At 45.3% G+C, this 26,646-nt stretch overlaps 1 protein-coding gene across 2 annotated transcripts in view; it reads left to right on the top strand.

Moving 5' to 3' along the window:
* The window catches only part of DYNLL1 (dynein light chain LC8-type 1), a 33,124-nt gene extending 8,137 nt beyond the window's left edge, over window positions 1-24,987 (top strand). The window contains exons 2-4 of one of the 2 annotated variants that reach the window (XM_082699729.1): window positions 3,773-3,866; window positions 22,871-23,008; window positions 24,564-24,987. In XM_082699729.1, coding sequence (XP_082555855.1) covers window positions 22,877-23,008; window positions 24,564-24,701 — 270 coding nt within the window. In that variant the 5' untranslated portion in view covers window positions 3,773-3,866; window positions 22,871-22,876 and the 3' untranslated portion in view covers window positions 24,702-24,987. Of the gene's footprint in view, window positions 1-3,772; window positions 3,867-22,509; window positions 22,671-22,870; window positions 23,009-24,563 lie in introns of those variants that run through there. The other variant, XM_082699728.1, reaches the window with a different exon arrangement.
* Window positions 24,988-26,646: the final 1,659 nt, after the last annotated feature.

Below are 26,646 nucleotides of genomic sequence, written 5' to 3'. Positions count from 1 at the left end.
TGTGAAGGTTCTAAAGTTGGATGCAAAGTATTGCATGTGAAGAGAAAAGTCTTTATTCTAGGGAGAATATATATGTAGTGCTGTCCAATAGAACTTCTTGTGATGCTGGAAACATTCTGTGGCTGAGTTCTATGTGATAGTCATTAGCACCATGTGAGTGTCAAGCTCTCAAAATGTGACTACTGCAACTGACTGCAACTGAGATACTGAACTTTTAATTGTATTTAATTGTAATTACTTCATATTACTTTATTACTTTATAAAGATTTAGTTCCTTAGAGAGAGAGAAGCACGAAGAGTTGGGGAAGGGGCAGAGGGAGAGAGAGAATCTCAAGCAGACTCCATGATGAGCGTGGGGCCCCACGACACGGGGCCACAACACAGGGCTTGATCTCACAGCCCATGAGATGATGACCTGAGCCGAAATCGAGAGTCAGATGCTTAACTGACTGAGCACCACACCCCCACCCCCTGCCCCACCGAGCCCGGTTAATATTATTTTAAATAGCCAGATGTGTGGGGCGCCTGGGTGGCTCAGTGGGTTAAGCCGCTGCCTTCGGCTCAGGTCATGATCTCAGGGTCCTGGGATCGAGTCCTGCGTTGGGCTCTCTTCTCAGCGGGGAGCCTGATTCCCTTCCTCTCTCTCTGCCTGCCTCTCTGCCTACTTGTGATCTCTCTCTGTCAAATAAATAAATAAAATCTTTAAAAAAAATAAAAAATAAAAAAATAAATAGCCAGATGTGGCCAGTGGCTACCATATAGGGCAATGCTGTTCATCATTCACAATGATCTGTAAAACATCCCCCCCAGAAAAGATTAAGAAGCACTTCTCTTTACAGCCATGTTATGTTGGCACATAGTAGGTGCTATGAAATAAAAATAAAAAATTTAAATTTTAAAGATCTAATTGGCTTTATTTTTTTTAAGTTTGTTTGTTTATTTATTTATTTATTTCTAGTAATCTCTACACCATTGTGGGTTGAACTCTCGACCCTGAGGTCAAGAGTCACATGCACCTCTGACTGAGCCAGTCAGTCAATCTCTCTAATTGGCTTTATTAATTGATTTTTGAATCAGGCAGCATCCAGTCTAGCAAGCAAATAAGAGATCAAAAGGCTACAGAAAAGGAAAGGTTTTTAAAGGTAGAGAGGGAACGGATAAAAGCAAATGATTAGCTAAGAATCCATTGTTTTAGGCAAAGTCACCCTCCCGAGGGGAACTGAAGGGGCTTATCAGTAAATTTCCTAGTGTTAACCAGAAAATTCCCCTGTTAAATATTACATGTTAAATATTACTGGTTAAATATTACATTTCAGTGGGGGGGTGGTGGTTGTTGAAATTGCCGTTGGGTTAGAAGTCCTGCTTTACCGACTTGGGGTCTTAACCTCAGTGACACCATTTTGAGCCTGTGGGTTTTTTTTGTTCTTCCTTTCTTTTAAAAGATTTTATTTATTTATTTGACAGACAGAGATCACAAGTAGGCAGAGGAAGGCGGGGGTTGGGGGGAGCAGGCTCCCTGTAGTTTTCTTTTTAACAGTGCTTAATGGGGCACCTGGGTGGCTCAGTGGGTTAAAGCCTCTGCCTTCAACTCAGGTCATGATCTCAGGGTCCTGGGATCGAGTCCTGCATCGGGCTCTCTGTTTGGTAGGAGCCTGCATCGCCTGCCTCTCTGCCTACTTGTGATCTCTGTCTGTCAAATAAAAGTAAGAAAAAAAAAACTTAACAAACAAACAAAAAAGCAGTGCTTAATCACCTGTTGACTTTATTAACTAGTACTTAAAAAAGAGTTATTCTAGCTCCAGAAAAGGTTAACTGAGGTACAAAATGGCAGATGGGCTCCTTGAGTTCACCATGTTTTATTTTCTCAGCCCCAAATTCCTTACCCTCAACCCAGAACTATTCCTTAAACATGTCCCCACCCTATCACATACCTTTGAAACTCATTTTATGGCAGAGTAAACCAGAAACACAAGCAAAGGGTTGAAGCAGTGTGAATTGATTATGACAGTGCTAATTATATATATATATATATGTATATATATATATATATATACATACACACATATATATATAGCTGCATAAAAAATATATATATTTTATGCAGCAAGAAGATGCACTTATTTATTAGAATCCTAATGTTTTTGGATCAAATCAATTTTGTACTAAGCAGATTTTTAATGAACTCTATCAATATAATTTGGTAACAGCACCTGAAAAATAAAAACATTTCTTAAAGGCAAAAAAAAAATGTATATATAAATATTAAATATCCAGAGATTATTTTAAGTTAAAAAAAAGAAAATGAACGCAGAGCCAAGAAGTTTCTAAGCCACACGTTGCTCAGTGCTAACACGTGCACAGTAGCTGAACTCCCTTCTGTCTGGCAGAGGCAGGCTCTCCCCCTCAGTCAGCCCAGTGCAGGGTTTCTGTGAATGTCACACTGACAAACATTCCCTGGAGCGAGGCAGCTGGAGACCAGTTTCTTTTGTTATTCCATCCTTTCCCTTGGGTTACCAGTTGTCTTGTGACAGACTCCTTAAAGGTATCTGCAGGAAGCCAGGTTTTTGTCCCTTAGAGAATGCTTCTTCCCCAGCTGTAAGAGACCACGGTAGTGTATGTGGCATCTGGGACTCTAGTGGCTTCCCCCCTCCTTGTGCACTTCACATTTGTTCATTCATTCAACAGATATGTATTGAGCCACAGAACCGCCTGGCTCTGTGGTGGGCACCAGGGACAAAACAGTGAACAAGACCCAAAGTCAGCCCTCACGCTATTCCAGAGAACTAAAAAAGAAGTGTATCAAAGTGGGATATGTGCTACAAGAAATAATGGGGTGCGTCTGCGGCTCTTCACCCAGGCTGGAGTGGGTATTCAGGAAAGGCTTCCTGGAGGGGGTGGCTTGTGAGACCTGAAGAACCAGCTGGTGTTCACTAGGTCCTGAGGAGAGAAGGAAGACCTTGTGCAAAGAAAGCTGGGAGGGCCAAAAAGAGCTTGGTGCTCTGGGGAAAGCTCGGTAGTTCAGCACAAGTTGGTCTGAGTTGGGGGTGAGGGATGTTCTTTCTCCCTCTAGAACCACAGGTGACTTATAGTGAGAAGCCCTAATGTAAATCAGAGCCCACATGTAAGACCTGAGTATTTCAGGGGCTCAGTAGAAATCAGCTTGAGTTGCCTTTACCATACAAATGTTTACTGTGTATCATCTCTGAATAGGATGATTGTAAAGGGGAGTAGGCTGGGGGGAGGGGAAGGCCTGAGGGGACTATAGTCTCACAGTCTCTAAGGGGACTATGAATAGAAAAAGGGTGCTTGTTTGGGAACCAGGAGAGCAAAACTGGACCAAATAAAAATCCAAAGATCCCTCCTGGCCCTTGGGAAGAAGGGCCACAGAAGGAGCTGTATTGGAAAAGCTAGGATGTTTATTAATAATGACTGTGATTCCCTAATAATAACTGGAAGCAACCTCCAGGTCCATCCGGTGGGGACCTGTCACAGGGAAAATGTAGAGGCCTGAACACTATGCAGATGTGACAAAAACCAAGTCCATATTCACAGGTACGAAAAGATCTCCAAGATACAGAACATCTGTTGGGTGCTCTGGGCTAAAAACTAGGGACTCAGCAGTGGAGGAGAGACAAAGTGCCTCCTGGAGAGAGCCCCATCTCCACACCCTTATCTTGGCTCTTCATCATGTGCCTCCCCCAGATTCTCCTCATCTCTCACTACTCCTCAGCCAGCTTCTCTGTGTCTGAAAGCCTGTGCTTGATCCTCACAGGGGCTGCTCCTTCTTGGAACATTGATTTCTCCACCTCTGCCTCCCCAGTCTTTTGCTTGACCAAACTCTCCGTGGCCACCAGATCCCTGACTTGGTGAGTTTTGGTATTCAGTGGTAGCAAGAACTGTATGAGCCCAGTCTAGAACTTTCCTCCTAATTTGTACCTCTGAAAGGCTTAGTTGTGTTGATTATTTGCAGACTTTTTTGTGGGGAGGGGGGCAGAGAGAGGGAAAGAAAGAGTATTAAGCAGACTGCCCAATGAACGCAGAGCTCCATGCTGGGAGCCTGATGGTAACCTGAGCAAAAGTCATGAGTCAGATGCCTAACGAACTGAGCCACTTAGGCGACCCAGAAGAGAGAGGATCTTAAGCAGGCTCCATGCCCCACGCAAAGGCAAAGCCCGACCTGGGGCTCAGCCTCACAAACCTGAGATCATGACCTTGAAAGACCCGCGGATCCCCTTACCCAAGAATCCAACACTGCCACTGGATGCAAACAGCAAGAGGTTTATTGTCACGCAGGTACCAGCGGGTGTTCGGCAGCGACCGGAGTGAAGCAGGGTCTTTTATAGGAAGGTACAAACAAGTTTTGGGTGGGGCGCAACTGATTGGTTGATAGTTTAAACTTTAAAAAAGGCATACTTGGAGTTTGCGGATTGGTTCCGAGGGCCCGTGCGCGAAGAGAGAGGCGGGAAGGGGGAACAAGCTGATTGGTTCTGAGGGCCCCCTCGAGGGAGGAGAGAGGCGGGAAAGGGGAACAAGAAGGGGGAAGGTAGGAATGCCATCATGGCGTCCCTATTATTTCTATAAGCCAAGCAGTTACAGAAGGGCAAGAGAGCAATTAATCACACAATTAATAACCTAATCTTATACCTAAAAGCCAGCGGTTCACAGAAAAGCAAACAAGCGGTTAGTTATCCTATCTATCTTCTAGGGGAGGGGACTTTCCAGGGCAGGGGTCTTTCAACCTGAGCTGAAATCAAGAGTGGGATGCTTAGCCAACTGAGCCACCGAGGCACCCCATAATTTATCTAAGCATAATCTAACATCTTTCTGTCAAGTTCTGTACAATATCTTGTTAGTATCTTAATTAGAATGGTGTTAAATCTATAAATTTACATGTGGAAAATTTTTTCATTCTTGCTATATTTGGCTTTCCCATCCAGAACCTTGATGTTACTTTCCATTTATTCACATCTTTCCTTTTCTTCTGTTTGTGGCCTATAATTTTTATATCTATTGAAGTCTGTGTATCCAGCACTGTCCTAATACCCAGTGACTACCTCTGGTGTTTTTTGGTTTTTGTTTTTTGGACATTTAATGTGTCATTTTTCCATCTCAGTTCTCCAATTCTCCAACACCAACTCTGTGTTCAATAATTCAATTCCTTTTCTTTCTTTCTTTCTTTCTTCTTTTTTTTTTTAATATTTTATTTCTTGGAGTGCCTGGGTGGCTCAGTGGGTTAAAGCCTCTGCCTTCAGCTCAGGTCATGACCCCAGGGTCCTGGGATTGAGTCCCGCATGGAACTCTCTGCTTGGCAGGAAACCTGCTTCCCCTCCTCTCTCTGCCTGCCTCTCTGCCTACTTGTGATCTCTGTCTGTCAAATAAATAAATAAAATCTTTTTTAAAAAAGTTTTTATTTCTTTATTTGAGAGGGAGAGAGAGAGCATGAGCCGGGTCAGGGGGACAATGAGAGGGGGAGAGGGACAAGCAGACTCCCTGCTGAGTGCAGAGCCCAATCCCAGGGCCCTGAGATAATGACCTGAGCCAAAGTCAGACACTTATCCAGCTAACCCACCCAAACACCCCAATTCAATTTAATTCTGACACTACCCAGAGTTCATACTGAACCCCATGGGTTAAAGGCTCAGTCCTGCAAGACTCATCCCTACTTTAGCCAAGGGCCACAAATGGGATTCCCAGTATACCCAGTTTTTTCCTGGCTGACTACAAATTTGGGGCTTCCTGCAGACTGAATGTTTATGCACCCCCAAAATTCATATGTTGCAACATATGTGTGATAGGATGGGGAGGTAGGGCTTTGGGGAAGTATTCGGCCGTAAGGATAGAACTTTTAAGAATAGGACTAGGGCCCTTATAATAAAAGAGACCTCAGAAAGTCCCTTGCTCCTTCTAGCATGTGAGGACACAGGAAGAAGACAGCTGGCTATAACGCAGGAAGAGGGCTCTCACCAGAACCCAACCAGGTCAGCACCCTGATCTTGGATTTCCAGCCTCCAAAACCATGGACATGAATTTTGGTTGTTTCTAAGCCCCTCAGTCTATGACATTCTGTTATAGCAGCCCCAGTGGACTAAAATAGGAGTCCTGGGCATAGAGGTGGTGTTTAGAGCCGTGAAAATAGAGACTATGAGAAGTGGCCCAAAGAGTGAGGCCTGGGACACTCCCTTCTTCAGAGGTCAGGGAGAAAATGTGGACACGCAGCTGAAGCCGAGGAGGAGCAACCAGGGAGAGAGGAGAGCTCTGAGAGTCTCAGGGATCCTGGAACCCAAGCAAAGAATGAGTTTCAGAAGAGAAGAAAGTGAATTGTGATGAGTTCATCCATGGAAGTGCTGAGAACTGATCACTGGAGTTAGCATGTGGCAGTCACTGGTCACCTTGATAAGCTGTTTTGGTGCAGTGAATGGAGGAGACAATTGGCAATGGGCTGTGTCTCAGTCTGTTCTGGCTGCTGTAACAAAATACCACTGACTGGGTGGATTTTTTTTTTTTTTTAAGATTTTGTTTATTGGGGCGCCTGGGTGGCTCAGTGGGTTAAGCCGCTGCCTTCGGCTTGGGTCATGATCCTCAGGGTCCTGGGATCGAGTCCCACATCGGGCTCTCTGCTCAGCAGGGAGCCTGCTTCCCTTCCTCTCTCTCTCTGCCTGCCTCTCTGCCTACTTGTGATCTCTCTCTCTGTCAAATAAATAAATAAATCTTAAAAAAAAAAAAAGATTTTGTTTATTTATTCAACAGAGATCACAAGTAGGCAGAGAGAGGAAGGAAAGCAGGCTCCCCGCTGAGCAGAGACCACCCCCCACCCCCTCCACCCCCCACTCCCGCCCCATGCAGGACTCTATCCCAGGACCCTGAGATATGACCTGAGCGGAAGGTAGAGGCTTTAACCCACTGAGCCACCCTGGCGCCCCCTGGGCGGCTTTTAAACAACCAAAAATTCGTTTCTCATGGTTCTGAATCAGAGACATTGAGATAGTTCCCCTCCCCCCACCCCCACTCCCGCCCTTGTCCATGGTTTCACTTCCCCCGGTTCCAGCTTCAGTCTGGAAGCAGAGCATCCTCCTGACTATCCTCAGAAAGTCAAGAGTAGCCCTAATGCTATGTCACAATGCCTGACATTCACCTTGCTTTGTCTCATCGTACAGGCATTTTATCATCTCAGAGCATCACAAGAAGGGGAAGGTCAGCACAATGAGATATTTTGGGAGAGAGAGATCATATTCACACAACTTCTCTGACAGTTCTATAATTGTTCTACACTTATACTTGTTCCATTTTATTGTTAGTTATTACTAATGGTTAATTATTAATTGTTAGTATAGCTATTGTTGTCCATTTCTTACTGTGCCTGATTCATAAATTAAATGTTATCACAGGTATGTCTGTACAGGAAAAACATGTATACGGAAAATTCTGTGTATCTGTGGGTTCAGGCATCCCCAGGGCGTCTTGGAACGTATGATGGGGGGGGCTATCCACAGATGAGGGGGGGCTAACTGCATAGACAGCTCTTTGGAGGAGAGCTGAATGGGTTGGTAACTAGAGGAGAATGTAGAGGTACGGAAGGCATTTGTTGAAGGTGGAGAGTGTTGCAGGATGTTTGTACACTGATGGGAATAATCCAGGAGATGCGGGAAATTAATGATGCAGGATTTGACACACTGGATATCAGAGAAACAAGAGGAGATGGACTCAGGGCCAAGAAGATGGCCTTAGATAGGAGCACTTGTGGTTCATGCCTGGGACGTGGAGGGGAGGCAGTGTGTGCTTACAGATGTGTGTGGGCAGATAGCGAAGGTAGGGGGGATGTCAGGAAGATTATCAAAAGAATGAAGCAGATGTATATGTCGTGACATGGAAAACTCAGAATCATCCTGTTTTGGTAAAAAGAAAGAAGAAAGACTATTCTACGCATTTTTAAAAAATCTAATTTTAACAGTTGTTATCTTTGAGTTGTGAGATTACCGGGAACGTTCTTTTCCAGATTCTAAATTGCTGCAGTGTTTGACTTTTATACAATGAGTACCTATTACTTCTGAAAGTAGAATAAAACAAAGATTATTTTTAACTTTGAAGGATGTTCATCAGAACAAAGTGTTGTTACAATACTGAAAAACTGGAAACAACCCAAGTGCCCAATAATAAGGGATTGTTTCAAAAAGTGATGGATGGAAATAGTTATGGATGGACTATTAAGAAGCTATTGAAAGATTATGCTGGGGTACCTGGGTGTCTCAGTTGGTGAAGCAACTGCCTTCAGCTCAGGTCGTGATCCCCAGGTCCTGGAATCGAGCCCAGAGTTGGGCTCCCTGCTCAGCAGGGAGTCTGCTTCTCCCTCTGCCTCTCTCCCCTCCTATGCTCTCTCTCTCTCTCTTGATCTCTCTCTCAGATAAATAAATAAAATCTTTTTCTTTTTAAAGAAAAATAATGTTGTAGAAGGCTTTTAAGGATGTGGAAAAGCATATAACGAAAATGATATTTACAGGGGCACCTGGATGGCTCAGGCAGGTAAGTGTCTGCCTTTGGCTCATGTCAAGATCCTGGGGTCCTGGGATCAAGCCCATATTGGGCTCCCTGCTCAGCAGGGAGTCTGCTTCTCACTCTCCTTCTGCCACACCCTCTACCCTGCTCATGCTGTCCTTCTCTCTCTTAAATAAATAAATAAAATCTTTTTTAAAAAATGATATTTACAGTGTGGTAGGTATCCTACCTACCTACAATACATATGTATATATATATTGAAAAAATGATTTTTAAAAAAGATTTATTTATTTGACAGACAGAGGTTACAAGTAGACAGAGAGGCAGGCAGAGAGAGAGAGGAAGAAGCAGGCTCCCTGCTGAGCAGAGAGCCGGATGCAGGGCTGGATCCTAGGACTCTGGAATCATGACCTGAGCGGAAGGCAGAGGCTTTAACCCACTGAGCCACCCAGGTGCCCTGAAAAAGTGATTTTTTTTTTAAAGGTTTTATTTATTTATTTGACAGAGAGAGATCACAAGTAGGCATAGAGGCAGGCAGAGAGAGAGGAGGAAGCAGGATCCCTGCTGAGCAGAGAGCCCGATGCGGGACTCGATCCCAGGACCCTGAGATCATGACCTGAGCAGAAGGCAGCAGCTTAACCCACTGAGCCACCCAGGCGCCCTGAAAAAGTGATTTTTAGGGCAAAATATTAAGAGTGTTCCTCTTTATACAGTTAATCATTACAATTTAATTCTTTGTGTCCTGCATCTTTTACTTTGCACATTTATTATTTTTATAATCTTTAATAAAAAATGGATGTCAGGAAAGAAAACTGGTTCTCTAAATATTTCACACCTGTGATGGCTGTGACATCGAGACAGAACAGTTGCAATTGGCTGCACTAATTAATTATTTTACTTTATAGCCCAATGGTAAAGGGCCCATAAATCCAGGAATCTAATTTATGTGAGCTCAGATAGAAAATAATCATAGAGAAGAGAGTCACAGAGGCTCTGGCCAGAACAACCTGGAACTTGTGCTTAATGAAATACAGATCTCCAGCTTTCAATGGGTTTATTCCAATAAACCCATCATAAGTTGAAAATATCCTGTCGGAAATGCATTTAGTATACCTAACTTACTGAAAAGCATAGCTTAGCCTGGCCTACCTTAAAAGTACTCAGAACAGTTACATTAGCTTATAGATGATCAAAATCATCCAACACAAACCATATTTTATAATAAAATGTTGACTAGCTCATGTAATTTATTGAACACTGTACTGAAAGTGAGAAGCAGAATGGCTGTAAGTGTATCTGTCTTCTACCCTTGCGACTGCATGGCTGGCGGGAAGCTGTGGGCGAGAGCGTAGAGTACCGCACATCGCCAGCCTAGGAAAAGATCCAAAATCAAAATTCAAAGTATGGTTTGTGTATCACTTTTGCACCGTTGTAAAGTCAAAAAATCTTAAGTCTAACCATCCTAAGCCAGGGACTTTCTGTAGTATCTCTAGAGTGGCTCCTAGAAGAAGAAGAAGACTTTTATATGTGGCCTTAAACTCTGGCTTTGAGATCCCCAGATGCCAAGTTTGGGGGCACCAGGGGTTCTACTCCTCTGAGAGAGGACATCCCTCCTGCCCTGGAGAGAACTGGGGCTCTGCAAACAGATGCCTAAAATGGGTCAAGCAAGAGGCTGAGGCAAAGGGACAACAGTCAAATACTTCTTCTGTGATGACTTGGCTACCACATTGGCTCCCTCCCCTGATCTACCCTTCTTAGTGACCCTATGATCACATGAAATGCAACCTATAGCCTTTTGGGGTCAGTGATGTGGTCTTAGCTAGGCTCACAAGGCCCTGAAGGTCTGGCTGTTGCCCAGTCCTGCACCCCCAGCTTCATCTCTCCAGTTCCCCCAGATCACTTCTATGTAGCCAAGTTGGCCTTCCTCAGTTGTCAGCCTCCTTCGAGCCTTCAGATCTTTGACCTGTGCTATTCCTTTCACCCGAGAAACTTCTGCATGTCCCCTTCTGCAAGTACAGCTTCCTTTAGATTGCTACTCAAATGTGACTTCTCAGGAGAGCCTTCCTGCCTCCCAGACTAGGGCACAGGCCTCATTAACAGCTCTCCTATTACCCTACATTCTCTGTCATTGCATTTGTCACAACTGTAATCACATCAACGTATGCATCTTTTCAATGCCCACCTCTTCCACATATAAAATGTAAATACCATTAGTATGAAGCCTTATCTGACTTATTTCCTTTCATGACCCCAGTGCCTAAACAGGGGCCTTGTACAAGTAGGTGCTCAGTAAGTATCTGTTGGAAAAAAATAAGTGACTAAGAGGCATGGCAGGAACTCCCGATGTTTATCCTCTAAGTAGCCAAAGCATTTAGACAGGAAAAATTAAATAAGTAATGGAGCGTCTCTTGGGCAGGTGCCTAAGGATATACATCTCTGTACCTAGCACCTACCTTGGGGCCTGGCCCATGTTAAAAGCTCGGAGAATGTTGTTAGCTGAATAAGCATTACCTCTTCCATCTTCACACACTCCTCCCTCTATGATGACCTCATTCAGTCTCATAGCTTTAAATGTCACTTATAAACTGATGACTCCCCAAATTATAGCACTGGTCTGGACCTCTTCCCAGAACTCATATATCCAACTACTTATTTGACACCTCCACTTGAAATAAGCATCTTTCTTTTTTTCTTTTTTTTTTTTTTAGATTTTTATTTATTTATTTGACAGACAGAGATCACAAGTAGGCAGAGAGGCAGGCAGAGAGAGAGAGGAGGAAGCAGGCTCCCCGCCGAGCAGAGAGCCCCATGCAGGGCTCGATCCCAGGACTCTGGGACCATGACCAGAGAGGCTTTAACCCATTGCCACCCAGGCGCCCTGGAATAAGCATCTTAAACTTAACGTGGCCAAAGCAACTTTTTGTTTCTGTTTTGGTCAGCCTTCCCCAACCCAATCTATTCTTCTCATTGTTCAGGACGCAAGTTTTGGAGTCATGTTTGACTCTATACCCTCACACCTTGCATTCAATTAATCAAATCTGCCAGCTCTGCCCTCAGAATATATCTCAAATCCAGCCAGCTCTATTCCTACCTCTGCCTGGCCTCTCTGCTTCCACAGACTTCTCCACACCCCATCCTCCACCCAGTCATCAAATCTTGGCTCAAATGGCGCCTTCTTGAAGAGTCCTTCCCAGAAACCTCTATTAAAATCAAGACTCCTCATCCTATCACCTTTGGTTCTCTTGTTCTACTTTATTTTTACTCATTTCACTTATCAGGGCATGACATTTTTTAAAAAAGATTTTATTTATTTATTTGACAGACAGAGATCACAAGGAGGCAGAGAGACAGGCAGAGAGAAAGGGGGATGCAGACTCCCTGCTGAGCAGAGAGCCCAATGCGGGGCTCGATCCCAGGACCCTGAGATCATGACCTGAGCTGAAGGCAGAGGCTTTAACCCACTGAGCCACCCAGGAGCCCCAGGGCATGACATATTTTTGCTTATTTATTGTCTTTATTCTCCTATTAGAATGTAGGTTCCGTGAAGATGGGACGTTGCCCATTTTGTTCTTTTGTACATTCCTTAATTTTTTTTTTAATTTTTTTTTTAAGATTTTATTTATTTATTTGACAGAGAGAAATCACAAGTAGGCAGAGAGGCAGGCAGAGAGAGAGAGGAGGAAGCAGGCTCCCTGCTGAGCAGAGAGCCCCATGCGGGACTCGATCCCCGGACCCTGAGATCATGACCTGACCCCAAGGCAGCGGCTTAACCCACTGAGCCACCCAGGCGCCCCTGTACATTCCTTTAAAAGATTTTTTTTTATTAGGGAGAGAGAGAAACCGTATGCGTGTGTGTGAGTGAGGGGAGCAGCGGAGAGAGAGGGAGAATCCCAGCAGGCCCCACGCCCAGTGTGGAAGAGGATGCGGGGGCTCCATCTCATGACCCTGATATCATGACCTGAGCGAAATCAAGGGATGCTTAACCAACTGAGCCATCCAGGCAACCCTCTTAGACATTCCTAGTAGGGTTTTGATCACCAATTACTCTATATGGGGCAGGGGGTTTCCCTCATACCAACAAGCATTGTCTGGACACCACCTGGGTTTCCTACAATTCACCTCAATTCTGACACTCTCTGCCTGGAGATAGCATTAGAATCCACAGGTTAAGGGCCCAGTCCTGCAAGACTGCCCCACCCATTCCACTGCAGAAACCAGTCACAAGCCCAGGTTGTTGCCTGTACGACTGCTGCTGCTGCTGCTGCTGTGTGTGTGTGTGTGTGTGTGTGTGTGTTACATATACTTCTGACCAACTGGCTATAAATCAGAGGTATTCATGACCCTCTCCTTGGGTTTGATTAATTTGATAGAACTCACAGAACTCAGAGAAACACTTTATTTACTGGATCACCAGTTTATTATGAAGGGATAGAACTCAGGAAGATACGTGTAAGACAAAGTATGGAAAGAGAGCTCAGAGCTCCCGGCATGCCACTCTCCCTGCATCTCCACATGTTCACCAACCCAGAAGCTTTCCAAACCTTGTCCTTTTGGGTCTTTATGGAGGCCTCAAAACATAGGGATGATTGACTAAGTCATTGGCATTAGTTGTTAGTTATTGAACTCAACCTCCAGCCCCTCACCCCCCAACTTGGAGGTCAAGGGTGGGGCTGAATATTCCAACCTTCTAATGGTTGGCTCCACTAGCAATCAGCTTCTTCCCTGGGTACTTTCCAAAAGTCACTTCATTAACATAAACCTTATTAACATTAACATAAACATAGTAGAGAAAGACTTGTTATGATAACAAGACCTCCAATTCACCCATTTCACCTGATTCAGGAACTGAAACTAGAGACCAAATATTATGACAAAAGATGCACCATAGAGACACAAACTATTTACAAATAAAATGATAATAGCTGAGATGTGTTTAAAAAGATAGGGGGGAAGGGCCGGAAGGCACCTTGGTGGCTCAGTTGGTTAAGCGTTTGCCTTTGGTTCAGGTCATGATCCCAGGGTCCTAGGTCCAAGTCCTGCCTGGGGCTTCAGTGGGGAGCCTGCTTCTTCCTACTCCTCTGCCTGCTGCTCCCCCTGCTTGTGTGTGCGCGCGCTCTCTCTGTCAAATAAATAAATAAAATACTAAAATATAAGAAAAAAACATGCTGCCATTTCTCTTAACTGCTCAGAAAATTCCAAGGTTTTGGGAACTCTGAGCCAGGAACCTGAATGGAGATCAAATATATATTTCTCATTAAAGTCACAATATCACAATCCTCCGCACCCAGCACACTGACTGACACCTAGTTCTCTCTCAAAAATCTCCCAAAAGTCCCTAAAATCTTAAAAAAAAAAAAAAAAATCAGGACACCTGGGTGGCTTAGTGGGTTAGGCCTCTGCCTTCAGCTCAGGTCACGATCTCAAGGTCCTGGGATAGAGCCCTGCATCGGGCTCTCTGCTTAGCAGGGAACCTGCTTCCTCCTCTCTCTCTCTCTCTGCCTGCCTCTCTGCCTACTTGTGATCTCTGTCAAATAAATAAAATCTTTCTTTTTTAAATCTCTCAGCAGTCATGAGTAAATTTCTGAATGAACTCTTGAGTTCTGGAGAGTCAAGTTTTCTCCCCGTCAGTGAAAAAGAATGCAGATGCCAGAAATCAGATACCCATGACTCGTCCCTTTGGGCCCTAGAATAATCGAGATTTAACTGGGGGCCATTTGTGCATATAATTAAAGAGTGACACTGAGATCACTAGTGAGTCAAACGGGGGCTGTTAGCTCCCAGAGCAAGTGCAAGTCCAGATTCTTAGCACACACTGGGGGGAACCTGTTCTATAATTGCAGGACGTCCCATCCCTTCATCTGTAGTACGCCTGCCTGCCTTGTGGTCGTTCACTGGGGCTGTGAGTTTGGGACTCATGACATTTGGACTCAAGTCTTGATTGTTTACAGCAGTCATTCTCAACTGGGGCCATTTCACCCTCCAGGGGACATTTGGTGCTGTCTGCAGACATTGTTGGTTGATAAGTGGGCATGAAATGCGATTGGCGTCTAGTAGGTAGAGGGTGTGGATGCTGAGAACATCCTCCAAAGCACAGGATGGTTTCCCTCCTAGCAAAAAACTTTCTGGTCCAAAATGTTAGTGCCAAGGTGGAAAAATCCTGGTTTAGGGTAATATTAATAATAATTGGAAGCTGGCATCGTTGACTTTTGCCACGTGCCAAGTCTTGCACTATATACTTTACACGACCATCTCAATCTCCAAATTGTCCCTGAGAAACGAGGACTACGGCAGTCCCCATTTTACAAATAAGAAAACTGAGGCTCAGAGAGGTGGACCCCACACCTTAGGTGGGGTAGAGTCAGGATGTGTACCCGAGCCTGCATGGCCTCAGAGTCTGTGCTTTTAGCCTCTGCTCTGGGTGGCTCTGACCACTCATTGGAAGCTGATGGGGGGCTGATTAGGCCTCTCTGGATGTGTCTGAATTCATCTGCTGCCCCCTATGGACAGGAGGCTGAGCAGTGAGGCTTCAGAGGGGTCTGTCCACTCAGGCAAGACTTGGCTATTGGCCAGAGAGGAGATTTTTCTTCCCTGAGTTGTCCCAACCTATCTGTCCTCACTCTCCCTGCACTGCAGCACAGCGCTTGGCTCTAAACCTCAGTCGCCCTGCCAGCCCCAGGCAAGTGCCAGCCCTTCTCCATGAGGAAGCTTCTGGATTCAGACCTAGGCATTATGCACTCTCCCATGGAACCCATCCTTTCTGGGCAAGAGTCCTTGAATCAATTCTGGGAGCTGCAGGGTCACATCATCTCACATGTCCTTTCAGGTAAGGGAGGGCTAGGGCTGCTAGGTTGATGACAGAACTGGTCCAAGAAAGGGCTTGACGTCCCAGAAAACCTTGAAAAGTGATTGCTGGACATGGCTGGGAACAGTATAATCCTGGACCAGTGGCGAGTGGAGATGGAGAAGGTGGTCTTCTCTAGCCTGTTTGTTGGAGGGTAGAGCTGTGAGCCCTCGAGCCTGCATATGGACATTCCCAAAGGGCTTTCTGAAGGCCCTGGGAAAGTGTGGTGGCTAAAATACAAGGTAGTTTCTCCAGGGAAGATCAAGAGAGTCAAGAGCCAGTCTAGGGTCAAGTGTGAGAGGAAGCAATGTTGAATTAGTTTGAAATATCCATCCTTCCATCCTTCCTTCCTTCTTTCCACCCACCCATCCATCCATCCATCCATCCAACATATATGTAGCAGGCTTCTGCCAGGAGCCAGGGATACCTACAGTCTCCAGGAACATGCATCATCTCTCTCTGTCTGGGGAGGTGGACAGCTCAGAGGTTCCGCCTACTGCATGTGACTGCAGAGTCAGACCCAGCTCTGTCATTTCTGAGCAGTGTGACTTTAGGCAAGGAACTTCACTTCATTGAACCTTATTTTCCTTTTCTGTGAAATGAAGAGATCGGCAGTTCTTGATATCCACCCCTTAGAGTTGTGAGAAGTCAATGAGACAGTGTGTCCCAAATGCCTGGCATATAGTAAGTTGTCAATACATAACAGCAATAGTCACCATTTTGGGGGACCTTGGTTAAGTCTTTAGATGCATTATTTAATGTAACCCTTCCCACCACCTTATAATGAAGGTATTATTTCCATTTAAAAATCAGGAACTGGGCGCCTGGGTGGTTCAGTGGGTTAAAGCCTCTGCCTTCGGCTCAGGTCATGATCCCAGGATCCTGGGATTGAGCCCCACATCAGGCTCTCTGCTCTGCAGGGAGCCCGCTTCCTCCTCTCTCTCTCTCTGCCTGCCTCTCTGCCTACTTGTGATCTCTATCAAATAAATAAAATCTTTTAAAAACATATTATATATATATATGTCTTTTTAAAAAATTTATTTTTTTAAATATTTTATTTATTTATTTGAGAGAGAGAGATAAAGAGAGAAAGCATGAGAGAAGAGAGGACAGTGGGAGAAGCAGACTCCCTGCCGAGCAGGGAGAACGATGTGGGACTCCATCCTGGGACTCCAGGATCATGACCTGAGCTGAAGGCAGTCTCTTAACCAACTGAGCTACCCAGGCACCCTATTTTTTTATTTTTTAGGATTTTATTTATTTATTTGATAGAGAGAGAGGGAACACAAACAGGGGGAGTGGAAGAAGGAGAAGCAGGCTTCCCGGTGAACAGAGAGCCCGATGCAGGGCTCTATCCCAGGACTCTGGGATCATGACGTGAGCCACTCAGGGGCCCCTACATTTGCGTTTTAAAAATACACTTATTTTGGGGGCCCCTGGGTGGCTCAGTCAGTTAAGCATCTGCCTTTAGCTCAGGTCATGATCCCAGGATTCTGGGATGGAGCCCTGCATCCACTGGGCTCCTTTCTCTGCAGGGAGCCTGCTTCTCCCTCTCCCTCTGCCTGCCACTCACCCTGCTTGTGCACTCTCTCTCTCTCTCTCTGTGTCAAATAAATAAGTAAATAAATAAATAAATATAGTTTTTAAAATTTTAAAAATAAAAACTGAGGGTTGCTGGGGGGAGGGGGTTTGGGAGAAGGGAGTGGGATTATGGACATTGGGGAGGGTATGTGCTTTGGTGAGTGCTGTGAAGTGTGTAAACCTGGTGATTCACAGACCTGTACCCCTGAAGATAAAAATATATGTTTATAAAAAATAAAAAATTTAAAAAAAAATTAAAAATAAAACAAAAAAGGGACCTTAATTAAAGAAAAATATTGAATAAATAGTAGTAGGAGGTAGGATGCAGGTATGGCAAAAATTATGAAGATGATTTGGGAAACTTCTCTGGAGTTTCTACTTGGTGGAGTCATAGTGGGTTTACTTTAGTGCCATCTGAACTCCCAGAAGACCTTGGAAATGAGCTATTCTTGGGCTTTGTAAATCTGATCAGATGGTTCTCATCAACAAAGAATGAGGTTGAGTCTCTACTTTCTCCCTTTCCCAGAGAATCCCGTAGTACCTATGATGAGTTGTCCCCCCTCTGCTGCCAGTCAGAACTACACCAGGTATTGTCTGTGTGCCACTCTAAGTGTAGGCATTTTGGTGCTATATCCATTCATTTATTCTGCATTCATTCCACAAACATTATGTGCCAATTAGTGAGCATAGAACACACTCCATTCACTCCTAGAAAGTATAAAATCCCAGCACCCAAGGATCAGCCAGTCTGTCTGATGTGACAGAGTACCAGATGTGGAGTCAGACCAGGTTTTATAACTCTGTGTAACCCCATGCAGGTCCTTTTCCTTCTGTAGCGTCTTTTTTCTGACACTACTTCCATCACTGTTTGTTTGTTTGTTTGTTTGTTTTTCCTCTATCTCCCCCCAACACCAAGCACTTATTTTTCCATACAGATTTTTCAATTCTCCAAATCAACTGGGTATCCAACAATTCAATTCAATTCTGACACTGACTCTCAGGGTTAGCACAAGCTCCACTGGCTAAGGCTCAGTCCCATAAGACTGCCTCCACTTCGGGGGTGCCTGGGTGGCACAGTTAGTTGAGCAGCTGACTCTTGGTTTTGGCTCATGTCATGATCTCAGGGTCCTGAGTTCAAGCCCCACATCTGGCTCCGTACCCAGTGGAAAGTCTGCTTGGAACACTCTTGCCCTCTGCTCCTCCCCCCAGCCTCTGTCAAAATAAGTAAATAAATAAATTCTTTTAAAAAAAAGAAGACTGCCCCCACTTCAGGTGTCCCTGCAAATGGGGTGCCCAGGCTGCCTTCACTTTGCCCAGCAGACTAAAAATTTGGGGGGTTCCCATGAGGACCTCCTCAGCTTTGATAATTCTGTAGAACAACTCACAGAACTCAAGAACATACTCTACTTACTATTACAGATTTATTATAAAGGACAACTGAGGAACAGCCAAATGGGAGAGATGCATATTGGGAGAGGTTGCAGAGTTTACATGCCCTCTCCAGGGGTGCCATGGTTCATGGCTCATGGCTGGGGAGTTTTTATGGAGATCTCATTACACAGGCACTGTCACTGGAGGTTGGATTTCTTCTCCAACCCCTCTCTGCTCACTAAAGGTGAGGAGATAGACGGGGCGCCTGGGTGGCTCAGTGGATTAAGCCGCTGCCTTCGGCTCAGGTCATGATCTCAGGGTCCTGGGATAGGGTCCCGCATCGAGCTCTCTGCTCGAGCTCTCTGCTCGGCAGGGAGCTTGCTTCCCTCTCTCTCTCTCTCTGGCTGCCTCTCTGTCTACTTGTGATTTCTCTCTGTCAAATAAATAAATCTTTAAAAAAAAAAAAAAAGGTGAGGAGATAGAGAGGGTCAGGGTCAGGGATGTGGCTGAGGAAGGGGGTTGGAAAGTTTTAAACCTCTAATCACAAGGTCGGTTTCTTTGGGGACTAGCTTTCTAGATATCTCAAGCTATCCAGCCCCATTCCCACAAAAAGTCACCTCACTGGCATAAACTCAGGTACCAGTAGTTAATGGAGGCTCATTATGAATAACAAAAGCAGATTCCAGAAAACACTCCAAGGATATTTAGAGCTCTGTGTCAAGAATTCTAGACAAAAACCAAATATATATATATATTATTATATTAATATATATATTATTATATTAAACCTTCTCTGAATCTGTCTTCTGGTTGCAAAAAGAGAGTATTCAGCTGAATGAGAGGACCATATGCTGTATCTAGACTGCACCATATTTTTTTTTGATTGCACTGTATTTCAAAAATCAATTTATGACCAGCATTTAAAAATTATATTTCTCTCAAAAATAACCCAGATCTCCCATCCTCTTGAAAAATTAGATTCAGGGGCCCCTGGGTGGTTCGGTTGGTTAAGCGCCTGCCTTTGGCTCTGTCACAATCCAGGATCCTGAGATCTAGCCCTGTGTTGGGCTCCCTGCTGAGTCTGGTTCTCCCTCTCCCTCTGGCCCCACCTACTGCTGATGCTCTCCCCTTCTCTCTCTCTTTCTCTCTCTCAAATCAATTAAAAATAAAGAGAGATGGGGCGCCTGGGTGGCTCAGTGGGTTAAGCCTCTGCCTTCAGCTCAGGTCGTGATCTCAGGTTGCTGGGATCAAGCCCCCACATCAGGCTCTCTACTCAGCAGGGAGCCTGCTTCCCCCTCTCTCTCTGCCTGCCTCTCTGCCTACTTGTGATCTTCCTCTGACAGAGAGAGATCACAGTAGGAGAGAGGAAGGGAAGAGATCACAGAAAGAGAGGAAGGGAAGCAGGCCCCCTGCTGAGCAGAGAGCCCGATGTGGGACTCGATCCCAGGACCCTGAGATCATGACCTGAGCCGAAGGCAGTGGCTTAACCCACTGAGCCACCCAGGCGCCCCAGTAAATAAAATCTTAAAAAAAAAAAAAAAAAGAAAGAAAAGAAAAGAGAGAGAAAGAGAATAGATTTTTAGGATTATCCAGACCTGGAACTTATTCATTTATTAACAATGTAAACTTGAGGGGCACCTGGGTGGCTCAGTCGGTTAAGGGTCTGTCCTCAGCTCAGGTCATGATCCCAGGGTCCTGGGATCAAGCCCTGCATCAGGCTCCCTGCTCAGCAGGGATCTTGCTTCTGTCTCTTCCTCTGCCAATCCCTCTGCTGCTCCCTCTGCCACCCCCTCTGTTACCCCCCTCCACTGCTGCCACTTGTGCTCTCTCACTCTCTCTCTTAAATAAATAAAAAATAAATAAAATCTTAAAGAAAAAACAATGTGACCTTGAGAAAGTCAACGTCCTAACCTGTAAAATGGCGATAGAAGACCTGGTAATTTTAATTCAATGCATATTTAATGCAATACATAGAGTCAATGCAGACACTGAATTAGATGCTGAAGGTGCAGGACAAGGACAGAGAGACAATAACCAAGCAAATAAATACAATTCTTCTGAAGGACTAAATGAAGCAGGTACAATGGAGGAAATATAAGTGTTGTAGAAAGTCACTAATGGGTGATGGTTAGTGGCAAGTAGAGATAGGAGCTCAGGGAAGGTGGCGTTTGAGCTGAAATCTAAATGAGCAGACAGCTAGGCCAAAAGGGAAACCAGAGGAAAGGGATCCCAGGCCCAGCTGTTGTGAGGAATAACTGAGTGAAAGCACTTGGTGCTAAACAACCACTCAGTAAACAGCTGCTGTTCTTATTATGGCACATGCTTTACTCTCAGGTCCTTCTATTCAAATGAGGAGAAGCTGGACAAGCCATAGACCAGAAGGATAAATATATATGAAAAAAAAAACATGAAAAATAAATATAGGGGCATCTGAGTGGCACAGTTAGTTGTGTGTCCGACTCTTGGTTTTGGCTCAGGTCATGTCTCAGGGTTGCGAGACTGAGATTCCCTCTCCCTCTTCCTCTCCCTTCCCACCCCCACCCCCACCCCTCCTGCTCCTGAGCCTCTCTTTCTCTCTCATTCTTTTTTTCAAAAAGTAAATGTAAACATATTCATAAAAAGGCCCCCAAGAAAAATTTAGGCTCTGACCTCATAAGAATCTTCATAAGAAGATTCCACAGCTCTGAATCATAACCCAAGTCAGGTAGAAGCACTAACCCAGCCTCGCCCCTGTTGCCAACCCAACTTCTTCCTCCATACAGAACTATTTTACCTCCTGTAACCCATAATCCCTCCAGGGGAAACCTGGAGCTGGGAAAAGCCTCTTAATTTTATTTAACTGATATGCATATGTTGTACCTGAACCTCTTCTCATTATTCCCATCTGTTTCTCTTTGGAATTGTGTTCCTGTCTTGTCCAGTTGCTATAAGGGGTTCTGGGATAACAAGCGTAATGGTCAAGAAGGAAAAGGCAGAAATGTAAATGGAAAGCTTCTGTTTGCATGATGAATCTGAACTTGTTTATGGAAGTACAAAAACACATCATAGGCATGTAAGGATTGGTCAAAATCTTGCTGTGACTCTTGGGACAGTTCCATAAGCTGATAGTTTTTGATAAGATGCATTGAGCCCTTACTACAATACCACACCTTGTGCTGAAGAACGTCAAGAGCATCAGTGCTTTTAATATTTTCAACATGCCAAGAAGTGGTTTTCTTTTATATTTAGTTCTCCTTCGTGGATAAGAAAACTGAGATTCAAACAGCTAGTAAATGACAGTGCTGGGATTTAAATCCTGATCTGACCCTGCTCCCCAAACTCCCAAGACCTAGCTTTTTTTTAACCACTTAGTGGTTAGTCCCCCAAAGCCAGAGGAAAATACCTCTGAGGGACACGCTAGAAGGGTACTTCCGCCCGAGAGTTAAATCCCTAACCCAGAAACTCCCACACAGGAAAGACTGCCTCATTGAGCAAGAAGCCCCACCCTGGACACACACACCTTGGGATCAGCACTCCCAAATCCACCCAGATGTAATCCTCGCCCCTTAGAGAAGTCTTCGCTGCCCAGCCAGGATAAGGAAACCTCTCCCATTCCTGAAGACCTTTCCCCCACCCCCCAAATTTCAGAGAGGACCAGGTTCATAATTTGCGGGGCCCAATGCAAAATGAAAATGTGGGTTCCCGTGCTTTAAAAAAAAAAAAAAAAAAAGAATTTCAAGAATGGGAGATTAGAGCATTAAACCAAGCCATGGGACCCGTCTTCTGAGACTGCCCTGCTTACTCGCCCATAAAGCCAGCGCTGCTTCAGAGATGCCGTTTAAGTTAAAGGACTGGCTACCTCAGCCAGAATCCTTAAAATCTTTGGACATGGGGTGGATATGGCAGGTACGTAGCACACACAACTTCCCGAGATATTCGAGAACACACCCTGGGGCAGACAACCTTCGGAAATCTGAAGCCACTTCTCTTGGCTTGGGCACAAAGTCCCCTCGCACCCCTCTAGTCTTCTGGGTGGTCCTCGCAACCCTGCCCCAGCTCCACCTTCGGGGTGTGTGGGCCTCACCGCGTGCGGCCCATTGCCGGGGCAACCGACGCCGCGACAGATGCATTGTGGTCTGCAACAAAATGCTGGAGAAAGATCCTGAGGGAACCATTGACTGCACGGACCAATGGGAGAGTCCCGGGGGCTGCGTCAAGCCAATGGGGACGGTCCTTGGGGGCGGGGCCGGCTGGAGCAGGGCGGGGCCTAGGCACTAGGCGGCGGCGGCTGGTGTGGGGCTCCTTAGATGCGCCACGGCTTCGGTAGCGACCGTAGCTCCTGCCGGGTGTGAGTGTCGCCAGCCCCTCCCCCAGGAGACCGTTGCAGTTGGTCGCCCCCTGCTTCTCGGTGAGAGACTGCGGGGACTCCGGGGGGCTTCGCTGCCTAGTTACATCTCCCGCCGGACTTCTCCCGCTGTTCGGTCCGCGCGGCCCGCGCTTTCTGAGAAGTGGGGTGGGGGGCGGGAGGAGCGGGCTGGGGGAGCTGGCACCTCGCAGGCGCAGCCTACAACCCAACTCATCACCCCTTGCCCGGGCCTCGCCCTCCAGGTAACCATGTGTGACCGAAAGGCCGTGATCAAAAACGCCGACATGTCGGAGGAGATGCAACAGGACTCGGTGGAGTGTGCAACTCAGGCGTTGGAGAAATATAACATAGAGAAGGACATTGCGGCCCATATTAAAAAGGTGAGGACGGGGCCTACGGGCGGGGGGCTCGGGCCGCTTGCGCGCAGCTGGGGCGAGTCACAACTTAGTCCTTCTTCCCGATCCCGCACTCCCAGAACGCGTGGCAGACATCGTTGGAGGTACGCAGGGCACCTCGGGTGTAGAGGTTTCCAGAAAGGACGCAGATGAATTTTGCGCTCCTGATGAGAAGACCAGACCCTCCGCGCCCGAAGTTTTTTTATTACCCAGCTCCGTAGGGGGAAAGCGCCACCTAGCAACGGTTTCTAGGATCAGGGAGCAGCGGTTCCCCCTCTTCTGCTTGATTCCTGTGCGGAGGATCCATCTGGGTGTTCTGAGGGGGGAGGGGGAGCTGCGTGGGTGTTTCCAGCCCGGCCGGAGGGAGCTCTTGCCAGCCTTCAGTGGGGAGTTAGTCGGCAGTTGAAGGAAAGTGGGTGGTAGTGGTGGTTAGGGGGCTGGGGTGAGGGCTTGGTAAATGGCAGTCTGTAGAAAGCTGGCAGGACTGCCAATTTCTCCGAGCTGTGTTTTCTGCAAGGGAAGGAAGCTGGCAGCCTAATCCGTGGGAGGGTTCCCAGTTGAGAATGGGGAGATGAAAGACTTAAGATGGAACAGAAATACCTTTTTTGACAAACGCAGCAGTGGGTTCCTCTAGCTTGTAAGAATGTTATTCCAGTAGATGTAGATGTAAAAGATGTTCATGCTGCATAGGGTGAGAGCCGAATTTTGTGTAACTCCTCACCAAGACTTGTAAGAATTCTACAGAGAAAGATTGGCCTTGGCCCCTGCCCTACAGTCACCTACTGAGGATGTTCTAGTTCTCAGAGCCCCTTTGGCTGAGGAAAATAGGGAAAGCTGTTCCTGCAATTTGCTATCTTTGTATACCAGGTGATAGATTAGCACCATCACGGTAGATGTGGAAGAGAGCGGTATTGAAATTAAGGATAAAATCTGACTAAGTGACTGTCAGATTCTGCTTCTAGCGTTCTTTTCGTAGGACCAGTGGATTGCAGAGTATCTTGTGCCCTTCCACAGTGGTTGAGATGCGAATTGAGGCTTTGCCCTTCGGACATCATTTGTTTTCAGTGATACTGGAGTGCAGTTAGGGAATGGGGTATTTGGGACTAAATATTTACCATTTTGGATGTTGTGGTGCATGACTTAACAGGAGAATAATTTCGTTTGTTTTGTTTACACGTAACATGATAAACTAGAACTGTTATCACCTGCTCTCTATTAAGGAGTCTATCCTAGGAGCTATGAAGGTGAAATTACCATGATAACAAAGTGCCCCTGTCTTTGAGGCTGCCCTTTCTGCCTTTTAGTTCCCCAGCCCCCATTCTCAGCTTAGCTCAGACTGCAAGTATGTATGCATTAATGCACTATGTAGGCGACTTGGAGCTGGGGAACATTCTTTCATGTTAAGAATTTGCAGATGCTAACGTTCCTCCTTTTTGCCCCTACAGGCTCTGCTTATCTAGGAGGCAAATTCTGACCTCTGGTTTAGCACTGAAATTCTAGTGTTCTTTTTCTTTCCCCCCCCTCCCCCCACCCCCACCAGGAGTTTGACAAGAAGTACAACCCCACCTGGCACTGCATCGTGGGGAGGAACTTCGGTAGTTACGTGACACATGAAACCAAACACTTCATCTACTTCTACCTGGGCCAAGTGGCCATTCTTCTGTTCAAATCTGGTTAAACGCATGGACTGTGTCACACACCCAGTGATCCATCCAAAACCAAGGACTGCAGCCTAAATTCCAAATACCAGAGACTGAAATCTTCAGCCTTGCCTAGGGGAACACCTCGATCTTTGAACCTTTATTGTGTTGTTTTGTGCAGGGTATTCTCTGTACAAATTTGTTGTGGTTATAAAACAATTAGCAAAACAGCTTACATTTGTATTTATTTTCTATTCCATACCTCTGCCCCATGTTTTTTCTCCTCAAAATCCATTCCTTTCAAATAAATCTGTTGGAGAAGTGTGTGTTAGTTACGATTTGTTCAAATCTAGGGTTGAAAATGGCCTATTACTTGATAGGTTATTGGGGGTCAGGCCTTAAAGTGAGTTTCTGTGGGATGTAATAGACTAGCCTATTCATAGTGCTCTTGAGTCTTTGATCTGTCCCATCCTGCAGCTGTCGTGCATGGAAGACTACTGCTCAGAAGTGCATGTTGAGAAATGCATGGCGGAGAAACTTTTCAGTTAAATCTCGGTACTAATCTGAAAAATAACTATCCTTAAGTGCTCATTTTGTTAAAAGATGCTGTTCTGGACTTGGGGCCTCAGGTGGTATTGATGAATGTGTAGAACTTTATCAAAGTTCTCTTTGGTTGTAAAATAGACCAATAACAAAGTTGCACTAATGAGAAATTGCTGGGCTAGTCTAGGCCGTCTGCCCCTGCCCCCTTTTCCTGCCCTGTCCCAAAAGGACACTCAAAGATTAAAAGTGGTTTTAAAAGGGAAAATGAAAGTTTTTGAGCAGCAGCCCTCCATGTGATTCCAATAAAGTCTTTGCAGGAATTTAAACGTGTAAGCCTGCTGTGCTTTGCTTTAACTAGCTGTGCTTAGAAACCCCATTAACAATTAAATGTGAATTGAAGCTTTCATTAAAAGACCCAATTTAAAGCTGTGGACAAGTAACCTTCATTAAAGGTTTCCTGCTATCAAATTTAAGAAGACTTAAAGGCTCTTCTATGACGAAAAGCAAATACAGCAGACTTGGCTTTTGTAGGCATAAAGGAAATAACGCCAGAGGCTGGAACAACCCACGCTCCTCTTGGGAAGATGCAAGGAAGGTCCTGGCATTCTAACCATGTTTTGAGTGTTCACAGGAGTTAACGCTTTTCGTTTTAAACTTTGGATCTCTGAGATGCAATTAGGATTTCTGAGCAGCCAAGCTGCTGCTACATAAGGGGAGGATAGTAGTTGAAATGACTCCATCTTAAGGACAGCATTAGGTTGTAACATTTTGGGGAGATTATTACTACTAGAACTTGGGGTTTTAGGAATCGTAGTGAAGTTGAGCTAGGTTAGGAGTGGGAGCGTTTCAGAGTAGAGAGGCAAAAAAATGTTTATTGGTGGCAATTAAAATGGGAGAAAAATTTTCCCCCTGCTTTTTGTAGGAAAGAAGGATGAGGTTCTGTGGAACGGGAGTATAACTGAGGTGATTTAGGTTTCTATTTATATGAACATACTGAAGATGTTCCCATAATTCATCTTTTTTCTAGCTCCTTTCCCTTTTTAGTGACTTAGCTATAGTTCTATTTGAAGCCCCCCAAAGCTGGATCTTTCTTGTTCCATTAGCCCTACTTCCAGATAGTCTTCTGGCAGTAGACCCTAGAGTTGACGTAAGTCCACAGTGGCTGGGCCTTGGGGGTATTAATTTGATCAGACCTGTATCTACTGCCTGGAAGTGGCAGCTTTTAACTATTTAATTTTTTAAAATTCAGATACGAAAAAAAAACCACTTTGCCAGGGAGATAGAATTGGGTTGATGGTTTATGAAATTCCCTGAGCGTCTGCTCCTTGTTAATTCTAATTTCAAAGACCAGTAGGCTCCAGCTGGCTGAAAAAAAGTAAGCTAATTTTTTTTAAGGTTTAGCACTTTGTCAAATGCTCTTTTCTCTTCTTTGAGATGGTT

The sequence above is a fragment of the Mustela nivalis genome (assembly GCF_964662115.1).
Source record: "Mustela nivalis genome assembly, chromosome: 14".
Taxonomy (NCBI): Eukaryota; Metazoa; Chordata; class Mammalia; order Carnivora; family Mustelidae; genus Mustela; species Mustela nivalis.
This window is presented reverse-complemented; position numbering and strand designations above follow the sequence as displayed.